The 23,039-nt window shown below is 56.0% G+C and overlaps 1 protein-coding gene across 5 annotated transcripts in view; it reads right to left on the bottom strand.

Moving 5' to 3' along the window:
- Positions 1–23,039, bottom strand: part of ASTN2 (astrotactin 2) — a 348,717-nt gene that overhangs the window by 317,339 nt on the left and 8,339 nt on the right. For 2 of the 5 annotated variants that reach the window (XM_066980984.1, XM_066980985.1), the window contains exon 1: positions 20,817–21,264. The exons of 1 other annotated variant lie outside the window; for it this stretch is intronic. In XM_066980984.1, the coding sequence (XP_066837085.1) occupies positions 20,817–21,159 (343 nt within the window). In that variant the 5' untranslated portion in view covers positions 21,160–21,264. Of the gene's footprint in view, positions 1–20,816; positions 21,265–23,039 lie in introns of those variants that run through there. 2 more of the 5 variants (XM_066980981.1, XM_066980983.1) reach the window with 1 other exon arrangement.

Raw genomic sequence — 23,039 nt, 5'->3', positions numbered from 1 at the left:
AGGTAGGGCTGCGAGGCTCATTCTGCAGCTGTAATTTCCTTCCCAGAGCAGATCCATCACAGGAGGCAAGCAGGGAGGCAGGAGGCAGACAGGGGACACGGAGGAGCCCCCGGGTTGCAAAACACTGCCCTGGTGAATGCAGGTAGCACTGAGACCCACCACGCCACTTGCAACCTTGCTGCAAACCTCAGGCCAAAAACATGTTAAAAAAATAATAAAGCAGACAAGGTAGAAACAGCCCCCCAGCTCCCACCCTTCCCTGACACCCGCTATTCCCAGGAGGGGATGAGCCTCCGCTGGAGCGTACCCAGAGGGGATGGGGCTGAAGCTGCAGAGCTGACGGGCACCGAACAAAACCGGAGCCTGGCAGAGCCGACCCCAGCAGCACCAGCAGGCTGGGAGCAGCTCAGTGCTGCAACCTTACAAAACTCACTTCACGCATCTGGAAAGCACCCCCAAGATTTCAGCTTTTGTGCCTGCAAGAGACCAGAGCTCGTTGTAAAGCATAACCGTGCCAGAATTGCAAGGGCTCTGCTTTGCTGCTGATGGCAGAATCCACCGGCGTGCTGGGAGCAGAACTGCAAGTGCCGATTATTTCGGAATTTATCACGAGTGCAGCAAAAATGTGACTTTTGCAATTCCGCTCATGTGCGGACCGAAGCCCACACCAGCCTGTGCTCCTCCCAGCGAGGCAACACCCAGGAAACTCTTCCCTCCGCGTCCCATAAACCAGCTCCCAGCCCCGAACGCAGCCTGCACCAGGGCGCTTCTCCCACCACGAACCTGCCGTGCCAGGCGCACATCTCCCACCGGCTCCGTGGCTGCAAACCCCCCCGCAGGGGCACCAGGAGGAAGGGCAGCACACGCAGCATCGCCTGCACGGGGCCGGCCAGCAGCCAGCCGGGGAGAGGTTTGGGTTTGCACTTGCACCCCAGGAAGAGGAGCCACTCACCAGTAGCTCAGATGCCCATTGCACAAGGCATCGTCTCCCATTTTTGTAAACACCAGGACTCTCATCCTCAATCACCCGTTTGCAGAGCTCCCTGTGAACCTAAGTTGCCTAAAACTAAAGTTCTGTGATTTTTTTTTTTTTTAAGCTTTGGAGAACTACCACAGAAGAACACGCAGATCCGCAAACATTGCCTGAAATCAGGAAAATTCATCACGTGCACATGGATAGGTAGGAGCCATCCTATTATCCAAGGAGATTGTAATTACCTCGTTTGCCTGTTAAAAGGACACTGTGACAATATTTAAGTTGGAATGCTTTGGTTATTTGCTAAAAATTATGTGGTAGCAATCAAGTGAAAATTTAAGCTGTAATACAGTCACAGCAATATTGCCAGTAATTTGTGTAACCAATAACAATTATTTTTAATGTATTAGCCAACATATTTAAATATGCTTTTACATATACATCCACACAGATAAAGGTATGAACTTTTCCTATAATGTTTCTTAAATGGCCAGAGCACGTTAGACCATGCAAGTAAGTGTTGGTCTAAGCAATATGGGGCATTAACCCTTGCTTTTGATTTCTCCTTCTGTAAACCCAAGTTTTTCTACTGTCATCCTACCACAAGCACACACAGGAGGCCACAGCAGCCCTGAACCAAGGCTCTCAGCCAGGAGCATTCATGAGAGCAGTGGCCGGGCAGTCCCATGGGGAAGGACCCAGAGCACGGATTTCCCCTTTTAGGTCTCAGTTTATGGGACCAGGAGGCACCCAGTCTCCTGGGCTGGTGTCACCCCACTCCACCAGGAGGTGGCCCAAGCCAGACCCTACAAGTGGATGCAGAAGACGAAGGCAACCAGGACAGCATGATCCTCCCTTCCCTGCAAGCACCCCCTGGGGTCACTAACTCCTCCACCCTGGGATTACTGAAGGAAATGTCCTGGCTCTTTCGTAAAAGGCTGCTCTAGTCCTGCTCCTGGGCTTGATCCTGGTTTTGCTGTCCCTTAACATATGGCCCGCCCCATTGCGCAGGGTATGGAGCATCTTTCTTTCCCTAGATAACAATAAAGGAAACAGATGCATACGTTTTTACTTGGCATCTCCCTCAGAAAACACAAAACTGATTACTTATTCCTTGCACTCTGCAGGGCTTAAATCCCAAATTACCTTTGCCAGGCCAGACATGGCAAATAAATCCCTGCTTCTAGAGATGTCCTCGCCATTATCAGAGCGCGATGGGACCAGCATCCCATTGACCCGAGGACACCGGGCGCTCCGGCTGCGACCCCTGGCTCTGTGTCACCGCCTGCCAGCCGACACGTGGCCCGGGAGGGATTAGCCGGATTGCCCGGGGGACGATGAATTTCCCTGCTGCGAGCAGCCTCGGGGAGCACAGGCACCAATATTCAATTTCTCTCTCTGCTGTGGCATTTAACCTGTGGATGGGAGTGCGGGGGTGGGAAGAGAAGGGACGCAGGGGAGGATGGATGTTTTTATTCAAGGCATCCCTCCCATGTCCTACCCTCTCCGAGAGGTGCGGGAAGAGGCTCGCTTTATTTGTAGAAAGCAGAGAAAAAAGAAGAGCAATATCGCAGCCCCTTGTAGCCTTCTGGCAACTCGAGTACGGGAGAGCCGACACAAAGCAGCTCTGCCAGAAAGGGGCTGCTCCTGAAGGCTCAGGAGCAGGAGAGATTGCAGCAATCACACAGCATGACCCCCTGCCTGGCAGTGGCCTGCTAATTTCATTTTAGGATTTGTGCTTCGTTTTCAGCCTGAATTTATCTAATTGCAGCTTCCAGCTGCTGGATGTGGTCGTGTCTGAGCCTGCGAGGCTGGGGGGCTTTGCTCCAAGCAGCCTTATTTTTCCTCCCCTACACAGAGAGATGGCCAGCTGATGTTAGTTTTCCCAAGCTTTCACAACAGGGAAAGGCCACAGATGTGTGCCTGGAAAACAATCCTCTTCCAAACCATAGGAAAGAAAAAAAAACCTCCCAACACAGGGCTGGGCTTAGCCATGCATCACACCTGCCTTTCCCTCCGCACACCCGAGGTGGGACCACTGTTTTAAAAGGAAAAAATACAAACAAAAAAGACAACCATGGCCCTGGGAGTGCAGAGCTAAATATCAGACTGCAGGAGGGAAGGAAGTTCGCAGTCTAATTGGGGGTCAGCCAATTCGGAAAGCAGCAAAGTACAACCTGAGCAGGTCAAGGCAACACAACTTCCTTAAGGGACTGTGGGAGAGAGGCATGCCGGGCAACCTGGCAGTATTATCTGCAAAAGCAAAGCCTTTAAAATAGATGAAGGTGATTTAGAGGGTCTAATTTCAGCGGATTTTCAGACAGCTTATGATAAAAGTGCTTCATAAAAGATTAAGGAAAATAAATGGCTGCCCAGTAAGGGGCACAGCCAGGCACGGATTACAGCCGGCTAGACGAAAGGAAACAAAGACAATGCCTCCCAAATTGAGCAGAGGTTAGCAGAGGCCAACTGCATTAAAGGAAAGCTTCACAAAACGGAGGGCAAGCTGCAGGTTTGGAGGATCCTGGGGAGCCCTGGCGTGCTGAAGCTGTGGGGTCTGAGCAGCTCCAGCCAGACTCGTTACAGCCCGGGGCAGTCGGAGGGGGAAATCCTGCACAGCACCAGGTGCTGCACGGGCTGTGCACTGCTCTGCTCCTCCAACACCGCTGCTGTGCTCAGGAGAAGGATTTTGGGGAATGGGGGGGGGGGTCAGCACCTCGGGGCCACACCGGAGCTCTGCGCCCCAGGCAGCAGATGCACGGCTCTTGGATCAGCGCCTTCTGAACTGCAACGTCCTCGTAAACAGCCATATATATAAAATACAGCAGTCTGCAGTTTTCAGTGCTACCTCCCCTCCCTACAAGCTGCCCCAGAAGAGAAACAAGGCTCGTATAGACCCCAAGAGCTGTTTTTCCCCAAAAACTCCCCGAGACGTGCTCCTCTGCCAAACTGGACAGGGGACCCCGGGCACGTGCTTGCCTGCATCCACCAAGCTGCAACGCTGCTGGAGAACACCTGCAGGCAGGACCGTGCATGGAGCTTGTTCTAGAGGCAGCCTCAGAAGCCTCGAAGCAAATATTTGACATATATTTTGGGGAGGTTGTAGGGAGGAGGGGCTGCCAGTTCATGCAAGCAAGTTAAATTGGAGTGAAGCTGCTTCAGTGCTTTTCATTAACAACCCAAGGGGGGAAAAGAATGTAATTCCTAAGTCTGAAGTAAAATGAAAGAAAACACCCTTTTCTTCATGCGAAGCTAACGCAGAGTAAATCAATCAAACTCTGCTCCCCCATGACAGGGGAGGACGCATCATTGCACAGCGCTCATCGCTCCCCCTTGGTGATTTCTCATCTCACCAAAGCCTCTCCCCGCAGTGGCCCGGGGCCACAACAAGCTACACGGCCAGCCTGTCCCGTCCCACCGGCTTCCACACCTTGCAAAACACCCGAGTGAGGCACTTCCCCTAACAACGCCGAGGAGATGAATCAGTCCTTAGGCTACTTAAGACCTTTTACAGATTTTTCAGGAACCCAGGAGGGTGCCGCATTAGGAGCCTCCGCGCACCTAATGAGAAGCCGTTCAGCTACAACTTCTCGAGCACTCCAGACAGAAAGCGTCCAGCTTCTCAGGGATTTTTTGGTAGGGAGCACTAATGGCATCAATCAGGAAGCCAGCCGAGCTTCCTACGCCCACCACCGCGTGCTGCTTCCTCGCCAGCCTCTCCAGCAGCACCCAGCAGCGGGAGCGCGCTTCCAACCAGCCCCGAGCCACACAACCCGCTCCTGCGTGCGGGAACGCAGATGGGCATCGAGGTTACCCAGGACAAAGGTGTGTGCATTTAGTCCGAGCACGGACTCGAGAGCCTGGTTTACACCCAGAAGCATCGCCGGGTACCAGCCCTGTGGTGGGGACTGGAAAGAGGCAGTCACTTACTGGATCCAACTGGAAGAGCAGGGGGAAAACCAGTGCTCCACCAGCAGCGGGAGCTCCCCAGCAGCCAGCTCACGTGCTCCCTGCTAACGAAGACACAAGTGAAACTTGAAAGGGAACACGTTTGACAGTCTCTCTACATTCCCCCCTCAACCAGAGCCAGCAGAGCGCAGCGGTCAAATAAACGCCTCCATGCGTGTCCAGCAGCCACTCTCTGTGCAAACGTTGCGAGGGAAAGCCCCTTCAAATGGGATTTCTCCCCACTGGGGGCTTTTCCTCCGGTACAAATCTATTTAAAAAGAAGATAAAGTATCTCTAGTTTGACTGAGGTTTTATTCAGAGAAAGCTCTGGCTCAGAAATAATTGCCATTTGCTATAATTGGTGAGATGCAGGAAGGGACTAGATACAAGTGGAGTCTGGTGCAATTTTGGGAGATTTGTTACGCTTAGCTCACTTCTATCAATTTCAGTGGCTCAGACGCTTATGACCTGTTGCTCAGCTTATTGTGAAAATGGCTTTTATTTACTGCACTTCCATTAAAAGATGAAATCCATGCATAGGGCTCACAGGGCAGAAAATCACAGTTTACGTCTCAGCTTATCTCCCTTCAGCGGCCTCAGCTCATTTTCGCCCTGGCTCGCTCCCAGCTGCAATAAAAAAAATATTTCCGAGCAGTGTTTTGAGTAGCCAAGGCCCCTTCCAGCCCACGGGGCAGGCGGTGCATTCAGATTTTAAGGGCACGCTCGGTGCTGCAGCCACTGCGTCAGCCCGGGCTGGGGCTCGGGGTTGCTGAGGGCACCAGCAATCCTTCTGCAGCAAGTCAGGGGATCCGTCGCTCTTCAGCAGAGATCAGGAGACACGTGCATGTGGGGGAGAGGAAGGGAACTTCAAACAATGCAGAGCTTCTTGAGTCCATGAAAAGCACAGAAAATGCCCTAACTCCTAACGGGGCTGTGCTGCAGCAGTCAGACTCGCCCAAAAGCCCCATTTTTCATGAACCTGCACACTCATTTGTGTTTCCTTTAACTGCAGCAAAGTGAAGATAACCGAGGGGAGCCCCTTCTCTTCCCACTACCTGCCAAAATGATCAAATCGCTTCCACCTCCCCAGCCAGATCCCCAGCCCTCTCCCGTAACTCAGGAGAGGAGGGGGCACGGCAGAGCCCCAGCCCCACCGCAGTCAGTCGCTGTGGCTCCGCTGAGCCCCTCTGACCTTTCCAGGGCAAGCTGCAGCTGCCAGGCTTGCTAGGAGCTGTGCTCCCAAAGCTCGCTGCTCTGCATGCTGCAAAATCCTGGCACAATGACTTGTAACAGCTAAAAGCCTCAAGCTGCACCTCCAGACTGTGGGGCAGGTCCTTCCTCCGCCACCTCGGTGACACTGCTGTGCTTTTGCTCGCTCTCTCGGTTTTACAAAGCAAGAACCAAGCTTGGAGCACAGAACAAGACACGCCAAGAAACAGGACACCTTGAAGACGACCACTAGAGCCTCCTTCCTTTGGAAAAACCCAAACGTGGCACGCAGATCCCATCTACAGCAGCCCCTTGTGCAGCCAGCTCCGAGCAGCCTCCAGCTCGCTCCCATCCCAGCTCCAACAGCAGAGGACTCCTCCAGGAGGCCAGCAAGGAGAAGAGACAAGACCTCACCGTCCTGGCACACGATACACACTTAGATTTGGGAGCACCAGGCACGAGGAGCCCAGGGCTGTCCCGTCCAGCCCAGCAGCCTCAGGAGGAACAACAGAAAAACAGAAACCCCTCGGGTTTTGTGGCCAAGCCTTCAAGGAACAGGAGCGGTGCTATTCCTGGGTGGCAGCACTGCTGGGGTGTTAACTTTGCTGCTTCAGAAAAAAAGTTGAAGAGCAGCAGGATAAAAAAGCAGATGCAGCCAAAAATGCAAAGAGATCCCTGGAAGCGAAGCACTTGCCAAGCTTCTCCCTAACACTTCAAGACACCCACTCATCCTCCCCAAGGGCCTGTCAGACTCGCATGGCAAAAAATACACGCTCCACTCCCACCCGAACCCAAAAGAAAGGACCCTTAAATAAACCTGGAATCTAGGGCTGGCAGGGAGACCAAGGTGGGGGTGGAAGAGGAATTTTTGGTGTCTATTTTCTAGCGAGGGAACCGCCTGACAGCTCTGCTGCAGAAGGCCAGGGCTCACGGCCCTGCAGCTCACACAGCCCCCTCGGCCTTCGCAATGGGTTGCTTTTACACGCTCCGAGGCTCTGGGTATCTGAGAGCACATAGTGGAAAGCAGAGTTTAATGGTGATAAAAACCCACCGCCACAAGGCAACAAAATGCCAAGAAAAGGCACAGACAGGTGCCCACGGATGTCATCTTCTGTCCTGCATCTCAGCGGGTGCGGTGCTGCCCGCGGCAGGAGGCAGTGCACGAGCAGCCGGGGCTGCACCCAAGGGCCCGCAACCCAAATGTGCGAGTGGGGAACCAAGGTTGGGGCCGTGGGGATAGGGGACAGCCTCTAGAGGAGGCAAGGAAGGTCTCCCTGCTGGGACACCCACCAAGCCATCACCCCTTCTATCACCAGTGCTCACATCCAGCCTCCGCCCCCAGCCGGAGGTGGCTGCCTCCAGCCTCCCCCTTCACCCAGATGCTGTCCTCTGGCTAATCCGTTATGCAGATCCCTGCTAAACAGCTGTGAAAAATTTGTTTTCATTTGCCAGCTTTCAGACCTGCTCTAATTGCGACGAGCACGGCTCTGCCCATCACTGGACAGGATCCCTGACACGGCAGCCACAGCTCACAGCCCGGCCCTGCTGATCCTTGGGGACAGCCACAGCGATGCTGGCCAGGGAGGGTTTCAAGAGCTGTCTTCCATGAAAACACTTTATTTTTTTCTTTTAATACGTGTCAGTTTAAGATACTTTCATCTTCCAAAGAGCGTCACAACTCCCCTTCAGCATCTTCACAACAATGCTGCAGTTCCTGCTGCAGACCAGCTTTTCAAACTTACTGCTCACACGTACACCCGGCTTTAAAGCTCAGCGCTGAGGAGTTGTGATGAAACTGGAGCAAGTCGCTCCTTGACTACAGACAACTTCTCCTTTCATCCAGCGCTAATTAATAGGAACATCCCTCCCTTCGTGCAGACCCACGGCCGGCTCTCGGCGTGTCCGTGAGATGCTGTGCAGGTACAGGACAGGGATGCAGGAGCCTTGGGAGCTGCTGCAGGACCCTTCCAGCTGGGTCAGGAGGCACAGACCCCACTGCAGCCTCGTGCCCTGCGGGGAGGCAGCAGCAGACCCCTGTGGTATCTCCATCTATATGTGCCCTGCTAGATGGGGTGGGCATGGGTGGCCCCGGGAGACCATTCTCCCATTGCAGCCCTTCCTTCAAATGCACCTCGTGCTCTCCGTGCAGCTCCCTGAGCCCTGCAAATATCTGAGAGAAGTTGGAAGAAGCAGCAGAGAAGGCTGGGGACAACAGCCCGGCCCCCAGCAGCACAGGGAAGCTGCAGCTCCTTCCCCAGGGCCTCACGTGCCCTCCAGCTGTGAGTACCATCACAAACAACAAGGCTTTTTTTCGGCTTACACCTTCCCCCACCCAACAAGAGCCCAAGGAGAACATCAATGCCTCCCACTTTGCCCTTGGGTGCCTTCAGAGCAGTTTTATGGAGAGGCGCTTACAGCCAGCAGTGATAAAACCCGTAACCCCGCGCTAACAGCCCGTCCCTGCCTCTGGGGCCGCTGCCAGGTCAGGAGGGATTTCCCCCGCCCTTTCCAGCTCATCCTCCCCCAGCAGGGACCAGGAGCTGCTGTCCCACACCGGCTCTGTCCTGCAGCAATCTGGGACACCTCTCCCCAGGGAGGTGACCCCGGTGCTGTGGGAGCCGTGCCAGGCATTCACGGATAGATTTGCCCCGCTCCCGCTGCAGGGGAGCTTCGCAGACCAAGGGCTGCTGAAAAACTCATTTTAAATAACTCACAGCCCGCCCCAAAGCAGCCCAGAGACCTGCCAAAGAGCTGCAAGCAGGCAAGTGCGGGTTCCCACCAGTGGGGAACAAGGTTCTGGGGCGTCAGTTCTGCTGGGAGAGGCCACAGAGAAACACCGAAGGGTGCTCTGCAAAGAGGGCTCTCACCAAGCCCAGCGCTCCTTCAGCGTCCCCCAAACTCCCCACGCCGCTGCCCAGGGCCTGGGCTGCTCAGCTGGGAGGATGCTGCAAGCAGGTTTTTTTTCCCCTCCTGTTTTGTCTTTAAGTGGCCCATTGAAACACACTGTAAAACCCTTCACGGGCAAGGAGGGGAAGGTTTTACAACCCTTTAAAGCAAGCTCAAGCAGCAGAGAAAACCTCCCCCGGCACACACGATTTTGGGTTACCCGCGTGGTGTTGAGCAGCGCACGCACTCAGGGGGCTGCTCAGGTTCAGGAGGCCACGGGCTTACCCCAAATCCTGGAAGACCCCAAATCCTGTCCAAACCCCAGCTCTCACCCCCGTTTCCTCACACCGTAGCATACTGAGGAACAGCTCGGCAGCAAAGCTAGCTGCTACAACGGCAGAGTAAAACCCAGAGCGGCAAGAACAGCACATCTGCAGCGCAAACTGCTGCTCCAGCAGGACCCCGAGCTGGCTCCGAGCAGCCCCTACAGGCAGCGGCCCCGACCTCCTCCCCACAGCAGCACCCCATCGGGTAAAGGATTTCCTCCTCCAGCGCAGCACAAGGCAGAGGCACGGCGAGGCCAGCCGGGGCGCCCAGCTGCGGAGAGCCAGGGGCAGAAAATGGGAAAGAGCAGCGCTGGGATGTGACGAGATGTAAAGCAACGTACTGAAGTCTGTGTCTTCGAGCAGCTCCAGTTCCCTGAATTATGTTAAAAGGCGATGTTGTGGCTGTTTAATTAAGCACGCTCCCAGTCCCTGTGATTGTGCTTGGGAAAAAAAAAGGCGAGAAACACATGGCTGTTGAGCCAACACAAGGCGCGCAACTGCAACAACGACAGGAAAAGCGACCACAAACTTCTCCTGCCTTTTTGAAATTCAATCAGTATCAAAGGATGTTGATAGCCACGGGCCAGGAGCTGTGCTGGCAACGCTGCTCCCATCTCAGTGGCCCAAGGAACAGCCACAACAGGGCTCAGGGATAGAGGTGAAGCTGGAGGAGCTGCAGGCGGCAACACCCGCGGCTCCTTGGGGATGTGTGTGAGAGGTTTGGAGCTTCCAGCGCAAGAGGAAAAGGAAGAAAAGGCTGCTGCACAGAGGGGAAAAAGTTCCTCCCCTGCAACTCCTGCTTCTGGAGGAAGGATGAGCCCTGCTAAAAGCACTGTGGCCAAAAAGCCTCACGCTCTGCTTGCCAGGCTTCAAGTGTGGGCCAGGGGGTGGAGGAAGACAAACCCAAACTGGAATAAACAATTATTTATCCCATTCAAGAGTAAAAAACAGATCAACTATTGATAAAAAATTTAAAATAAAAACGACCCCCACAGCTTTTCCTCAAACCAACCCTACGACAGCACCCGCAGCACCAACCCAGGACAGAGACCACCCTGATTTTGAGGTGTCCTGCTCCATCCCGGGGCACTCACAGCAATCCCATACCCTGATACTACAGAATAACCTCCCCTGCTGGCGTGGTGCTTTTGGCTTCATCGTGCAACCATTGAGGAGCCCAGGGCTGGAGGCACCTCAGCCCCATCTGCACCGCGCAGCCTCCATCCCTGTGCACCAGGATGCCTTTAATGGGAACGAGCTCAGGCGGTTTCTGATTTTACAGTTTGTTTATAGCATAAACTGGAGGAGCTACACAGGATGGGAAAATGCATCCCATAAACAAACTGCTAAACTACGCGGGCTAAGTGTGCACCACTCCAAACAAAAATAGATTCGAGCTAACCTCAGCTTTTCAAGCATATGCCTCTGCTGACAGCTTCATTTAGTGCCACTTATCCCACTTCCAGTTTGGATTTTTGGCCACAGCCACCACCGACGGCAGCATCAGGCCCCCACCGCTGCCCAGGCAGCTCCAGGGAGGCCAGGAGCAGGAGAAAGCAAACCCAGCTCGCAGGAACAGCGCGGGCTGCACCTCCAGCCCCATCTCCCAGGCTGCGAGCAGCAGGCAGCAGCCCAGATGTCCCCAAAGCTGCAGCACGTGGCCATGGCACTGACAACGGACCCAGAGCTGGTCCCCACGACGTCACTTCAGAAGGGGACACGGTGACAAAAAAAATGGGGTACAGGCACATTTGCTGTCTCTATACCCAGAGCTGCCCTGGCGGCAGCCCTGCGCCCGGCAGCTGAACCCTGGCGCCTTGCTTACGGCCAGAAGCGATTTCTCGAGCGCTCCAACTTTATTATCCACTTTCCCGGGGCTGTGCAGAGGGCATGTTCCCCTGTGAAAGCTTTTTCTGCCAAGATCCAGAGCTGTCGAAGCTGCGTGAAAGAAATTCCCACCCACTCCTGCTGCCCCAGGAAGGATATTTCATATTTTTCACCATTTTTGCATAACAAACAGCTACACGGGTTTCCTCTCGCTCCCAGGAAAGTCGGGCTTAGAGGAAAAGAGCAGGCACGGAGCTGGGCTGAGACCAGACTCCACCGAGTTCCCGGGGCGAGGGGGAGCAGGGGGACAGGTCTAGCAGAGATCAGGCCGCAGCACTCGCTCACCCCGGCAGGCTGCGGCACACCGCCTTCATAAAGCTCCTCGGGAATCCTTCAAGATGAAAGGTACACCGCCACACGGAGGTATTATATCCAGGGGCTTTGTTACTGCACACATCTCCTAGCACGGTTTTATTGCCGGAACACAAAGTTCAGCTGAAGCCTGGGGCTCTCCAGGTGACAAACGCAGCCCTCTGTGCTCCCCCGGCGAGGGATGGAGAAGGCAGGAGCCCCCAGGGAGCACGCAGCACTCAGAGCGCCCAGGCAGCGAGGAGCTGCCTGTGCAGGTGACACCGACACCACCCACCTCAGCCCCTCTCCCTGCCAAAGGCCCCCCTCGGGTCCCCAAGGTGCTGCGATCGGCTCCTCCGTGGTGTCCCCTCCTCTCCAGCTGGACCTACGGCAGAGCCCCCATCCCCAGCGCCGTCGCTGGGAAGGGCCAGGAGCCCAGGGCTGAGCCTCCCCGAGTGGCACCTGGTGCTGGCATCCCCCAGCAGACCCCGAGCTGCCCTCCCAGCACACCAGGCAGGACGGCTCTGCAGGACATTTGCTGCATTCACATGAGGGCACGACCCTACAAAAGCCCCATACATGCGGAAGAAAACCCAACATGCTGCTTGGGCTCAGGCTGCCCTTCCTGCAGGCTCCTGCCAGCCCCTGGGAGGGAGGGAAGGAGGCGTTTGGAAGTTGAGAATGAACCGAGATCCTATAAACGAGTCTGTGGGCGTAGCTGGACCCTGGGCTGCCCAGTTAGGATGGGACGGAAGAAATGGAGGGGAACACACACCCACCGACTGCCTTCTGCAACACCTTCCCCACACCACCCTCCCCTGGGCACCTGTCTGCCCACACCTCCCTTCTCATGTCTTAGGGAGATGGAGTGCGTCCATGAATGATGCCACGGGCCTGCTTTCAGAGAAACCCGGGAGGAATTCCCTGGGCAGCTTCCTGGGCAGGAGAGAGTTTAAACCTCTCCAATTTATACAGCAGAGAGCTACAAAGGATGAGAAAGAAGTGTGACAGGGCTAGAAGCAAAAGGGACGCAGCGAGATGTCCCAACCAGCCCCCGAGCTCTCCAGAGACACCACCCGTGCTGAACCAGACCCAGAGAGCCACGGCAGGGGAACTCCATCTCCCTCACCACCAGCCTGCACAAGGCAGCTCTGAGTAACCAACACCAGAATGGGAACAAGCAGCAGACAACTGGTGGGAGCCCCCTGGCCCCCAGAAGCCCACCCCAGTTGGGAAAGGGGGGCCAAGAGCAGACCCCGCTCCGGCCACAGGCTGCACAGACCAGTTAATTAGGAGAGCATCAGCTCTTGCCCCAGCTCCTGCCATGCCCCCAGGCAGTAAGAGCACGAGCAGCAGGGCAGGCACAGCACAGCACAGGCACGTCTGCCCCAGCCCTGCTGCCTGACCCCCCCCTCACGGCACGCCGCTGGCATGGGAGTGGTGAATCAGGAGCTGATGGTACTGAACAGTTGTCTGGAGGCAAAAAATAAATGCTGCTGCCTGTTCCTATTTTTTTGTCACTTGATCCCAGAGTTTAGGGATGATCTGTGCTCCCAGGTACACCACTAGGTCACAGACCCCAAAGGGAGGAATACAGGCTGTGAACGGCCTTGGGACAGGCACAGCCACAGCAGCCACAGACACGCCGCAATGCCAGCTCATGTTATGTGAGCTCCACGGCCACGGGCAGCCCCCAGAGAGCCTGGGAGCCCAGACCCTGCAGCGGATCCCTGGGGAGGGCTCTGGCTGTGGGTGAGGCCACCCCTCCTCTGCTGCCCGCCTGCCCCACAAAGAGATGAGGGAGGGGAAAATCAAAGTGAACCAAAGCCTCAAAGATGCCAGCACAGCTGAGCGCTTGCAAGGATGCCTGTGGGTGCCCAACGTGGACGCACCAGCCTCCTGCATCTCCCCCCTGCTTCTCCTCAGGGACTGGCTGCAGCCACAGCCAAGTAGCCCCAGGCTCCATCCCATGGCCAAATGGGACAAAATTTCCAAACGGTGCTGAGAGATGGTCAGCAGCAGAGCTGGGAGCAAACCTCAGCCTCCAGACCCTGCACTGGGGTCTGTGCACTGCTTATTCATCTGCCATTTGCTTTTGGGAGGATCATTTCCCATCCTGCGTTAGCCTTTGGGTCTTTACAGCAAGGGCAGCGCATCTCCATAGGCAAATCTCAATGGCACTGCAGAAAGAAAGGTACCAGGCACCAAAATAAGCATCCAGCCCCCACTGCCAGGCTGAAAGCGGACATTCCCCACACAGCACAGCCCTCCTGCCACCCTCTGCTCCTCCAGCTGGGACGCAATTTGTGGTTTATTCTCATGCACTGGAAGAGCAGGTGACGGTGCATGGGGGTGCGAGCCCCAGGGGGCTCCCTCGCACCCACACCGCTCTCCTTCTGGGCGCCCCAGCCCTTGCTCCCTCTCCCTGCCTGGATCACTCCCGTGCACATGCCCAGGAGCAGCACCATCAGCTCGGTAATCTTCCCAAACACAGCAGTTACCAGGTGACTGGGAAATCTCTTTTACTGCTGATGCTGCTAATGGAAAATTTCTCCCCTTTCTCTGCTGCTTTCAAAGCCAGTCTGGTTTCACACAGACTTTTGTCTCGCGCGGAGACAGCAGAGTTGCAGGCACGGAGGGAGGGGCACAAGGCTGGCAGGGAGCAGGTAATGAGAAACAGGGGGGGCTCCTGCTTCTGCCTCCCTCCCCGCCAGCCTCCTCTGCCCCAGGCAGAGCCCGGCTCCAGCCCCTATCTGCCCCATCTCACAGCCCCGCCGCCTCCACCACCACAGGGATCCTGCCCTGCTCCCCAGGAGGCATATGCAGGATGCACTCAGAGGCATGGGGGAGATATCCAAAGGGATTGATGGGCCAAAATTATTTACATGCTGATTTTTTCCCTGCCTGTCTCCTTCCCAGGAAGGAACCAGAGCGCCTTCGCCCAGCCAGTGCAGATGCAGGAAGCCAAGATTGCTGCTTGTCCCCTCTGCATACCTTCCTGCTTCTTCAATACCATTAAGTGTCTCCATGCTGTCTGGACACTGGAAACCTTAACCAAATTAGCGGAGCCCCGAGCAGCAGCACAAGCATTCAATTGTTTTAAGTGGCACCACTTCTTAAGCTGGTTATGCACAAGCAGCATCCATCCCTGCTCGGAGCCGTCGCAGGTAGCGAGCGGGAGCAGCAGGAGGGCTGGACGAGGCTCATCGGTCCCCAGTTCACGTGGCTGCAACCGGAGGAGGGAAACTCCGCCACGAGCTGCGCTGCGGGCATTGCGGATGGGAACAGCACCGCCGATGCAAGGTGTCGCTCAAAGCGTTTCTATTTTCCTTGCTTTTCCTTCCAGCCCCTGCCTCCCCCCCACGCTCTACGAGGCATTTTGGTGTGATGGTAGGTGTTTCTCCAGCCACCTGCGAATGCTAACATATGTGCTGAGGTAGCACGAGATCGATGCCTCCCCGTTCCCACAACGACACCGTCCCATTCTCATCCCATTTCAGCCAGCCCCGCGCTGAGCTCCCGTTACCCGCCCGGCCCAGGGAAGCCCCCGAGTTCAGCCGGGTTTCGCAGCCAGCCAGCACTGTGCATTAGCACCGTATGGCTGAGGCATGGCAGAGCCTTGTCCAACAAACAGCCTGGCCTCACAGTTTTAGGACTCAGAAAGGCAAAAGCAGCACGTTTTGGAGGCACTGTCCCTCTGCGCTGTGGCACAGGCTCCCTCGGAGGTCACCCCCTTCCCTGGTCCCCAGCACATGGAGAAATGTGAGCTGCCCGCCTCATTCTGGAAAAAAGCGTATTTATTCCTCCAGCAGGAAAGCAAGAAGGCTCCCTGGCACACCGACATCCCAGGCAATGTGCTCCCCTGGCAGGGGAGGAAGGGGGAGCAGGGGGATCCCCAGCACCAGCCCCACGGCGCCGCTCCAGCCTGCCCGCTGCGCAGCGCAGGCGGCTCTCTCCATAGTTAATCTTCTGTTGCCACTAGCTGGTCAACACGGGTACTCTCAGAAAGCAGCAATTCCCCGAGTACAGCTTCCCCTTCAGCTCAGGCTCCAGTTTTAGCTGGGATTTTCTCCCCTGAACGTACCCGAGATGAAGCAAAACCCCTGCACCCCGCCACGCTGGACGTACTGCGTCTGACCTTGGCTCCGAGGAGGGAAGCGGGCATCTGAGGACTGACCCATTTTAATGAACGCTTTGTGCCCACAGCCCTTCTGGGAGTTGTAGAGCTTGTCTTTCCTTCATCCACAGCGGGCAGACCCTGGGCTCAGGACCCACATCACCGGTACAACCCCAGCTGGGCCGTCCCAGCTCTCGGTGCTGCCCTTTCCCCCCAGGGGCCTGGCTCAGCTCCCCAGGCAGCAACAAGGAGAGCCGGCAGGCACCAGATTTCCCCACAGGACCCATCCCAACCTCCTGCCAGCCCTGACGGACTCCCAGGCCAGCAGCTTCACATCCCTGCAGTGCCTGCAGCCCCCCACACCCCATCTGGGGTCCCAGCTCCCCTTTCAGAAGGCTCCTGAGCATTGCTGGGTCTTTCCCCCACGCCCTCCGACAACTTGTGCAGCCCAGTGCTTGTGGCATGCGTTACTCCTTCCTCTGGCTGTGATGCCACCACCCTCCCCAGGTTGTCCCCACTGATGCAGACCTGACCCAAACCCCAGGCACTGCAATAAAAGAAAAAAAGCATTTAATTGACCAAATCTCTGCCCAAGGCACCGTGCAAGTCTTCAAGTCTAGCTGGAGGTGGTTAGCAGAATCCAGAGGTATCCAAACCTCACCCGCCTCTGCTGCACAGACAGGACCCAGTTTTCTGAAGCTGTGCCCTGAAGAGCTGAGCTCTGTCACTTAGGGGAAGCCAGAGCACCACGAGAGCCTCACACTGGGAACGCCGTCCCTTTGCCACCCACACGACCCTGCTCAATACCCCACAGACCAGCTCAAAGCAGGGCAAAAGCACCTGGCAGAGCAGCGCAGCTTAAAAGCACCATCAGAAAGCTCCGATCTCACCAGGGCTCCCAGGCCAACCCTCAGCCTCTCCCCCCAGGCTCTGCAAAACCAGGAGATGTTGACAAAAGCAAGCAGAACCCTGCTCATGTATTTTCAGGGAAAAAAAACACAGTAAATTCAAACAATCTGCAGGGGACTAAGTGTTTTCCATTACTTTAATGCATTCTTATCCTAGCAAGGAAAAGAAGTTCAAGTTCCAAGATGGCTTCAAGAAAAGTTAAGAGGAAAAGAGGAGCAGCAGCACAAAAGCACTGAGTAGATGTGGGAGCTGCACAGCTCCAGGGACCGGGGATAATCGCGCCCAGGCTGCACGCGGAGGGGCCACGGCGAGACACCGGCAATGCAGAGGCACGAGCACCTCTCTGGCAGCCCCAGAAACAAAGCGCTGCAGACACCAGTCAAACAGCATCCATTAAAGCCATTTAGCAGAAGCGTGTAGTAAACTGTTCTTATGTAAGCCACTACCGGCTAAGAGCAGTGGTAAAATTCTCTCTGCCTCTTTCTCTCCCCTCTCTCTATATATATCCGCACACACACACAGACAGAGCTCAGCCAAATTAGCTCTGAAGCTAACTGCTTCGTTCCCTGAATTGCACTTAAAGCAGGCTACGCTGCTTGTGGAGCAGCTATTGTACAGAACACATGGCTGCTGACTAAATCAAGACACATACCTTAGAGAGACCTCATTGTACAAGAATAAAGTCAATGATAGGCTGCACCATTTGCCAGTGTAACACTAGAAGAGTTAGGGGAAAAAAAATACCGCAAAGCATCAGTTGTATCCAAGGTTAAGGAAAGGGCAGGATGCTTTTTCAGGAAAGGGGATGCACAGCAATTCATAATGCACTGGTGGTGAAGTTACATTTGTCATTTCCTGCCATCACCGTGCTTCGCTGTGTAATTTTCAAGTAATGTAATCGTGGGGTAAGGGGAGAAACATCCTTCTTGTCTCCAAAGACAGAGATAAAGGAAGCAAAACGAGGCTTAGGAAGCGCAGACAGCGAGACGCCCTGCTGGAGAGGGGACACTGAACTAACTCGAGCTGCCCACGGGCATTTCAGCTGCAGCTCCCCTGCTGCAGCCGGGGAGGGATGCGAGAAGGAAATTAAGTAAAAGAAGTTTCCCAGCTCCACCAAGGGCAGGAGGCTCCCTCGGTGCCCGCACACCTGCAGCCGGGAGCAGAGCATCTCCAGGCTCCCACCACCCCCTAGTGGGCTCCTACCTGTGGCTTCACCGCACTGCAGGGGGTGCCCCCAGCCATTTTGGGAAGAGATTTAGGCTCTTGGCAAGGTTTTAGGCTCATCATCCACAATGTGTCACATCTCAGATTGGCATGGAGTAGGAAAAGTTGCCTCCCACCTAGAAGGGCTCCTTTAAAGGCAAGGGATGCAGAGCACTGCACGCACTTGGTACCAGCCACCAACTCAAAGCATCTGTTTCCTCAGCCCATTTTAACTTGATCTGCCCTTAAAAAAATAATCCAGCAGAAGTTTCACATAGCTACAGACAGGGCTCTGGCACCAACCAGCCTTTAGCTACAGATCCCCCATCCTCCTTCAACACCCGGGGGGGACAAGAGGCTCAGGAGCCACACCAGGCAGGGAACTGCTGAGTGGCCACAGGACCACAGACCACCTCCCTCAGCCCCAGTGCTTAAACAAACCCATCGCCAAGAAGCCAGCCAAGGTTTATTTCGTGCTTCCTGGCCTGGAAAGGCTTTCGAGCCCCGCAGAGAGAGCAGGAGGGGCGGGCAGCAGCAGGCTGAGGAGCAGGGGGAGAGGCAGCGCCCGACCTGCTCTCCTATAGCAGCCACCCCCAGAACAGGATGACCTCGATTTATTCCCAAATAATTTCTCTTCAGAGCCCAGAGGGTCAGCACAAGGACTCGGTACCGCCTGCTTTACTATGCTTTTCTCTTCCTCCCCACCCCCAAAATCCCTCCAGGATGCCCGGCGGAGGTAGCTGGCCTGAGACACAGGTTTAGGAGAGCTCCCTAACATCCTCACCCCCCAAAAGCCAGGAAGCTTTGCTAGCAGCCAGCGCCCGGACTCAAAGGCATTTGGCAGCCTTCATCCCACTGCAAATCAGCAGGACCTCAGCTCCTGCACAGCTCCCGCAGCTCGGGCCCAGACGTCCACTAACCACGCACAGCACCACACACAAACACACATAAGCATCAGAAATAAGGGCTATCAGAGGTTTTGGCAAAAAGAAGCAACTATTTAAAGCAGTCCCTGCTCGCAAGTCCCTGCAAAGCAATTCCACTGATCTCCCACATGTAACATGATTTTCACCTCCAAGAGCCCATTACGAGGCAGCAGCGGCAGCACTCGGATTCCCAGCCACTGCTGAACTTAGAAAAAGATGGAGCAGGAAAAAAAGACAGCAGAAAACTCCAGCATTACTTACTGCCCTAGAACAGTGAGCCTACAAGCCAGCAGGAACCCTCCGCAGCACTCACCCTGAAAAGAGTTAAGTGCGAGCGAGGCTCAGTTGCCACTCCAGGAGATGGGAAGAAATGCGACAAATTTGAAATATCAGAGCATCCACAGCAATTCATGAGCTAGACCTCGGGGAAGGACAAGTGTTTTACCTTCTCTGGAGGCAACCCCCTGATTAATTTCAGGACCATGATGAAGCCATCCCACCGTGGGCAAAGCTTCCATTTATCTCCTGACCCGCCCGACACCTGCAGGGTAAGGGAACAGGAGGGGACACGCTGGTGTCCTGCACCCAGCGACAGAAACACAGCTCTGCAAGAGATGTGCTACATATTTAGGAGTGTGTTCGTAACCAACATCCCAGGCAAGGAAAAGAGATTTTTTTAGACGTGGTCTCTTCAGCAGCAGTCAGTCACAGGAACAGGATTTGCTCTACAAGATCATGTCTCAGATCTATCAAGACAAATTTCTCTCCTCTAACTTGAGCTGTTACCTACACTACACGCAGAGGGGTTTCTCTGCCTTCTGATATATTTAGAGCAGCGCGCAATTCACACCCAGTCCCTGAAGAAACTACTCTAATCTGAAAATTCAAGGCACTGAACCATGAAACTTCTTGTTACTTTTAATCACTGTAAGGTAAATGTCATTCCTACTGCATCAGGTCTGATTTTCGCTGTTACTGCTTGAAACAGACTACCTGGTTTGTTTGGGATTTTTCTGTTTGACCAACCGTGTCTAAGGAAGCCAAACTGCAAACCAGAGCGCTGAAGATGCTCAGTTCAAGAAGTACCATTAACTTATTTATTACAGGTTATTCGCTGAGGGAAAGCTCTGCTGAAAAGGACCTGGAGATGCAGTCGGTCATTTTCCTGCCCTGGCACATCAGAGCCAGGGGAGCAGCCAGTCACTGCCACGAGGTGCAGGAGCAGACCCGTGGCTGGGTGCCCGCCGGGTCAGCCTGCCCGCAGAGCATCTCAGTGTGCCGGCCACACGCAGCACAACCCGCCGGCAGCCTCAGCCGAGCCGCGTTACTGTGCAGCATCTCAGACACAAAGTTAGGCAGGTGCTCAAACGATCCTGGGTTCAGACACCAAAACGCGAGCAAGCCAGGAGATGAAGAGATCAACAAAAAGCCCTCCAGTGATCTGGCACAGCGAACACGCCGCCTTCCACGCAGAATCCTGAGCAGTTCGCCCTGAGGAGCGCCAGGCTGATAACACACAAAAGGCTGGAAGGGACGAGGTGCAGCTGGGGCACCCCATCGACACCGACGGGAGCGGGCATCGGGACCAAAGTACAGCACCAAAATGATTCCTGGTCCCATCCCCCTCCCCGCAAAAGACAAAACGGGGAGAGAAAGTCTGCAGGCATGCTGCGACGGAGCCAAGAACCCGAGTTGTGCATGAAGCAAGAGGGAGCGTTAAGGCGAAGCGTGTCGAAATGTGGGCTCGTACGAGACACACAGTCCCTGCCGTTCGCCCAGCCGCCGTGGTACCTCCTCTAGGGCTCAGCGGATAAGTTGGAGCACGAGAGGCAGCACCCATCACTTCGCAGCCCCAGCACTGAGCCTTCGCTCCCAGCTCTAACCGGCAACGGCGGCAGCGCTCAGGCCCTGCTTAAAAAAAAATAAAAAATCCCTCCCCAGCAGAAAAAAATAATAATAATTTAAAACCCGAGCAGGCAGCAAGGACAACGCCAGAAAGCCCTGAAACAGCGCCGGGAAGCCGGGTGCGGGGCAGGAGGAGGAGGATGCCGGGGGAGAAGCCGGGCACGGGGGGCTCCGGGGGCGGGGGCGCTGCGGGGGGCCCGGGGGCAGGTGCGGGGCGGGGGGGCGGCACCTACCGAGGGTGAAGAAGGGCAGCTCGGTGTTGTCCAGGTCGTCCTGCACGGCGACGCGGCCGGGCAGCTCGCTGCGGACGAAGAGCAGCAAGCGGGAGTCGGCGGCGGCAGAAGCGGCGGAGGCGGCGGCGGCGGCGGGCGGGGGGGCACCGCTCCAGCTGATGTCGTTCTCGCGGAGCACCGGCAGCGTGGACACCGTCACCGTCTTCACCCGGCACGGACCGGGGGGCTCCCGAGGCGGGGATGCTGCCGGCGATGCCGCCGCCGAGCCGGGCCCGCCGCCCGGCAGCACCGCCAGCAGCAGCAGCGCGGCGGAGCGGAGGAGAGGCAGCATCCGAGCGGCCATACCGGGCCGGGGCCGGGCACGGGAGACGCCGAGGAAGGAGCCGAACGAGCCGAGCCCGGCCGCTCCGAGCCGCCCCTGCCCGCCGCCGCCGCCCGGCTCCGCCTCGGGTCCGCCCCCGGCCCCGCCGCCGCCCCCGCCCCGGCCCCGCTCCGAGGCCCAGCGGGGGCTCGCACGGCCCCGGCACGGCCGCAGGCGGCCCCGCTCTGGGGGCCCGGCCGCCTTCCCCCTGCCTCCGGGGCTGCCGCACGGGGCGCGGCGTCCTCCCCCCGGCGTGGGGGGCTCGGGGCTTGGCCGCCCCCCGGCTCTACCTGCGCCTCCTGGGCGGCCCCCGGCCACGCAGGGTGGCTTCCCCTGCGCTCAGTGCCCGCACAGCCCCGCCACACGCCCCCTGGTACCTCTCACCCGCCGCTGTGACTCCCAGCCCGCTGCCTGCCTCACCCCCTGCTTTGCCCTCGTCCCCCCGGCCCACTGCTCCAGCCAATTCCTCTCTCCCTGCTGCTGCCCTTCGCGGAGCAGCCCTCGCTTTTTCTACTTCATGAGATCCAGGTTTTCCTTCCACATCTTCCCCCCAGTTCTGGCACTGGGAGCTAAGCTCATTGCCACGCGCACCCACAGGCTCATCGCTCCTTTCAGGCGATGCCTGGCCGCCATGGCACAGATCTGTGCTTCCTGCGAGCTTTTCCTAGTTACTAGCTTTTTGCAGGTGAACAGGCACCTCCAGGGTCCTGGGCACACGAAGATGGCTCACAACGACAAGCCTGGAGCAGACAAACCGGTGACTTACAGCAAAGATTTCTGACCCAGGCTTTAACATCCAGCGTTTAAATGGGAGCCCGAGGACTGGGCAGTGCCGAGGCCTGATCGCAGATCCCCACATCCACCCATCACAAGGTGCCCCGGTACCATCCGAGGGCTCGAGCTTGTGCTTGAAGAAAAACCAGACGAGCTCCACCACTGCAGTTTTGGCTCATGCCTCGAGCCAACTAGCTCTTGCAGCAGGGAAGCTGGAGGTAGGGGGATTGGCTTGGAGGCAAACCCCATTCCTCCGGGCAGAGGGGACACGGCTGGCCCCAGCCCCGCAGCAGCATGAACTGCTGCCCACAGAGAGCGTGACTAACGGAGACAAGGAGCAGCCCACAGCAGTTGTGTGTCAGTGACTCACAACAACAATTTCCGAGTGACTGCTAATCTACCTGATTTTATTTGTAGATGTACAGACAAAGGAAGATGTCAAAACCCTAACAAAGCACGCTTAATGCTCAGGCTTATATTATTTCCACAAGCTAATTAAGATCAATTCATCATACGCCTATTGAGGCAAAACAGCCTTCTGAGATACCTAGGTCATCAAATGTTAAAACCACAACAAGTGCAGAACTGCGCAGGAGATGAAATGCAGCGAACAAACAGCACGAGCACCGCTCCTGGGGCCAGGCCCCGCTCCAGCTCACAGCCTCGACGAGCCTCAGCCCCCGCAGTCAGCATCCGTGTGCATGCGGGGCATATTTCCAGCTTCAGGAATGAACAGAAACCAAAAAGTGCTCACCAGCACACAGGCAAGCCATTACAAAACACTTGCTTGAGATCCCAGCTACCTTGGCTCTGCCTAATTGGGAGGGCCAGCATTTCCAGGAGCACTGGAAATGCAAAATCATGCAATAACGCAGTCATAACTATCAGCTGTTAGGTGGGAAAGCTGTAATCATAGGAAGTTCCTTCCCTTTTTTTTAAGGGGAAAGGGATAGGTTTGGGCCTGGTTTAGGCTGCTGTCAGTACATGTGCTGATTTCGTTTTCCTAACTTTCAAAATTCTTCTAGGAAAAAAAATCAAAGAAACAGTACTGCATAGGCCCCCAAAATGACATGATAAAACAGTCTAAA

Source organism: Anser cygnoides, chromosome 20, assembly GCF_040182565.1.
Source record: "Anser cygnoides isolate HZ-2024a breed goose chromosome 20, Taihu_goose_T2T_genome, whole genome shotgun sequence".
Classification (NCBI taxonomy): Eukaryota; Metazoa; Chordata; class Aves; order Anseriformes; family Anatidae; genus Anser; species Anser cygnoides.
This window is presented reverse-complemented; position numbering and strand designations above follow the sequence as displayed.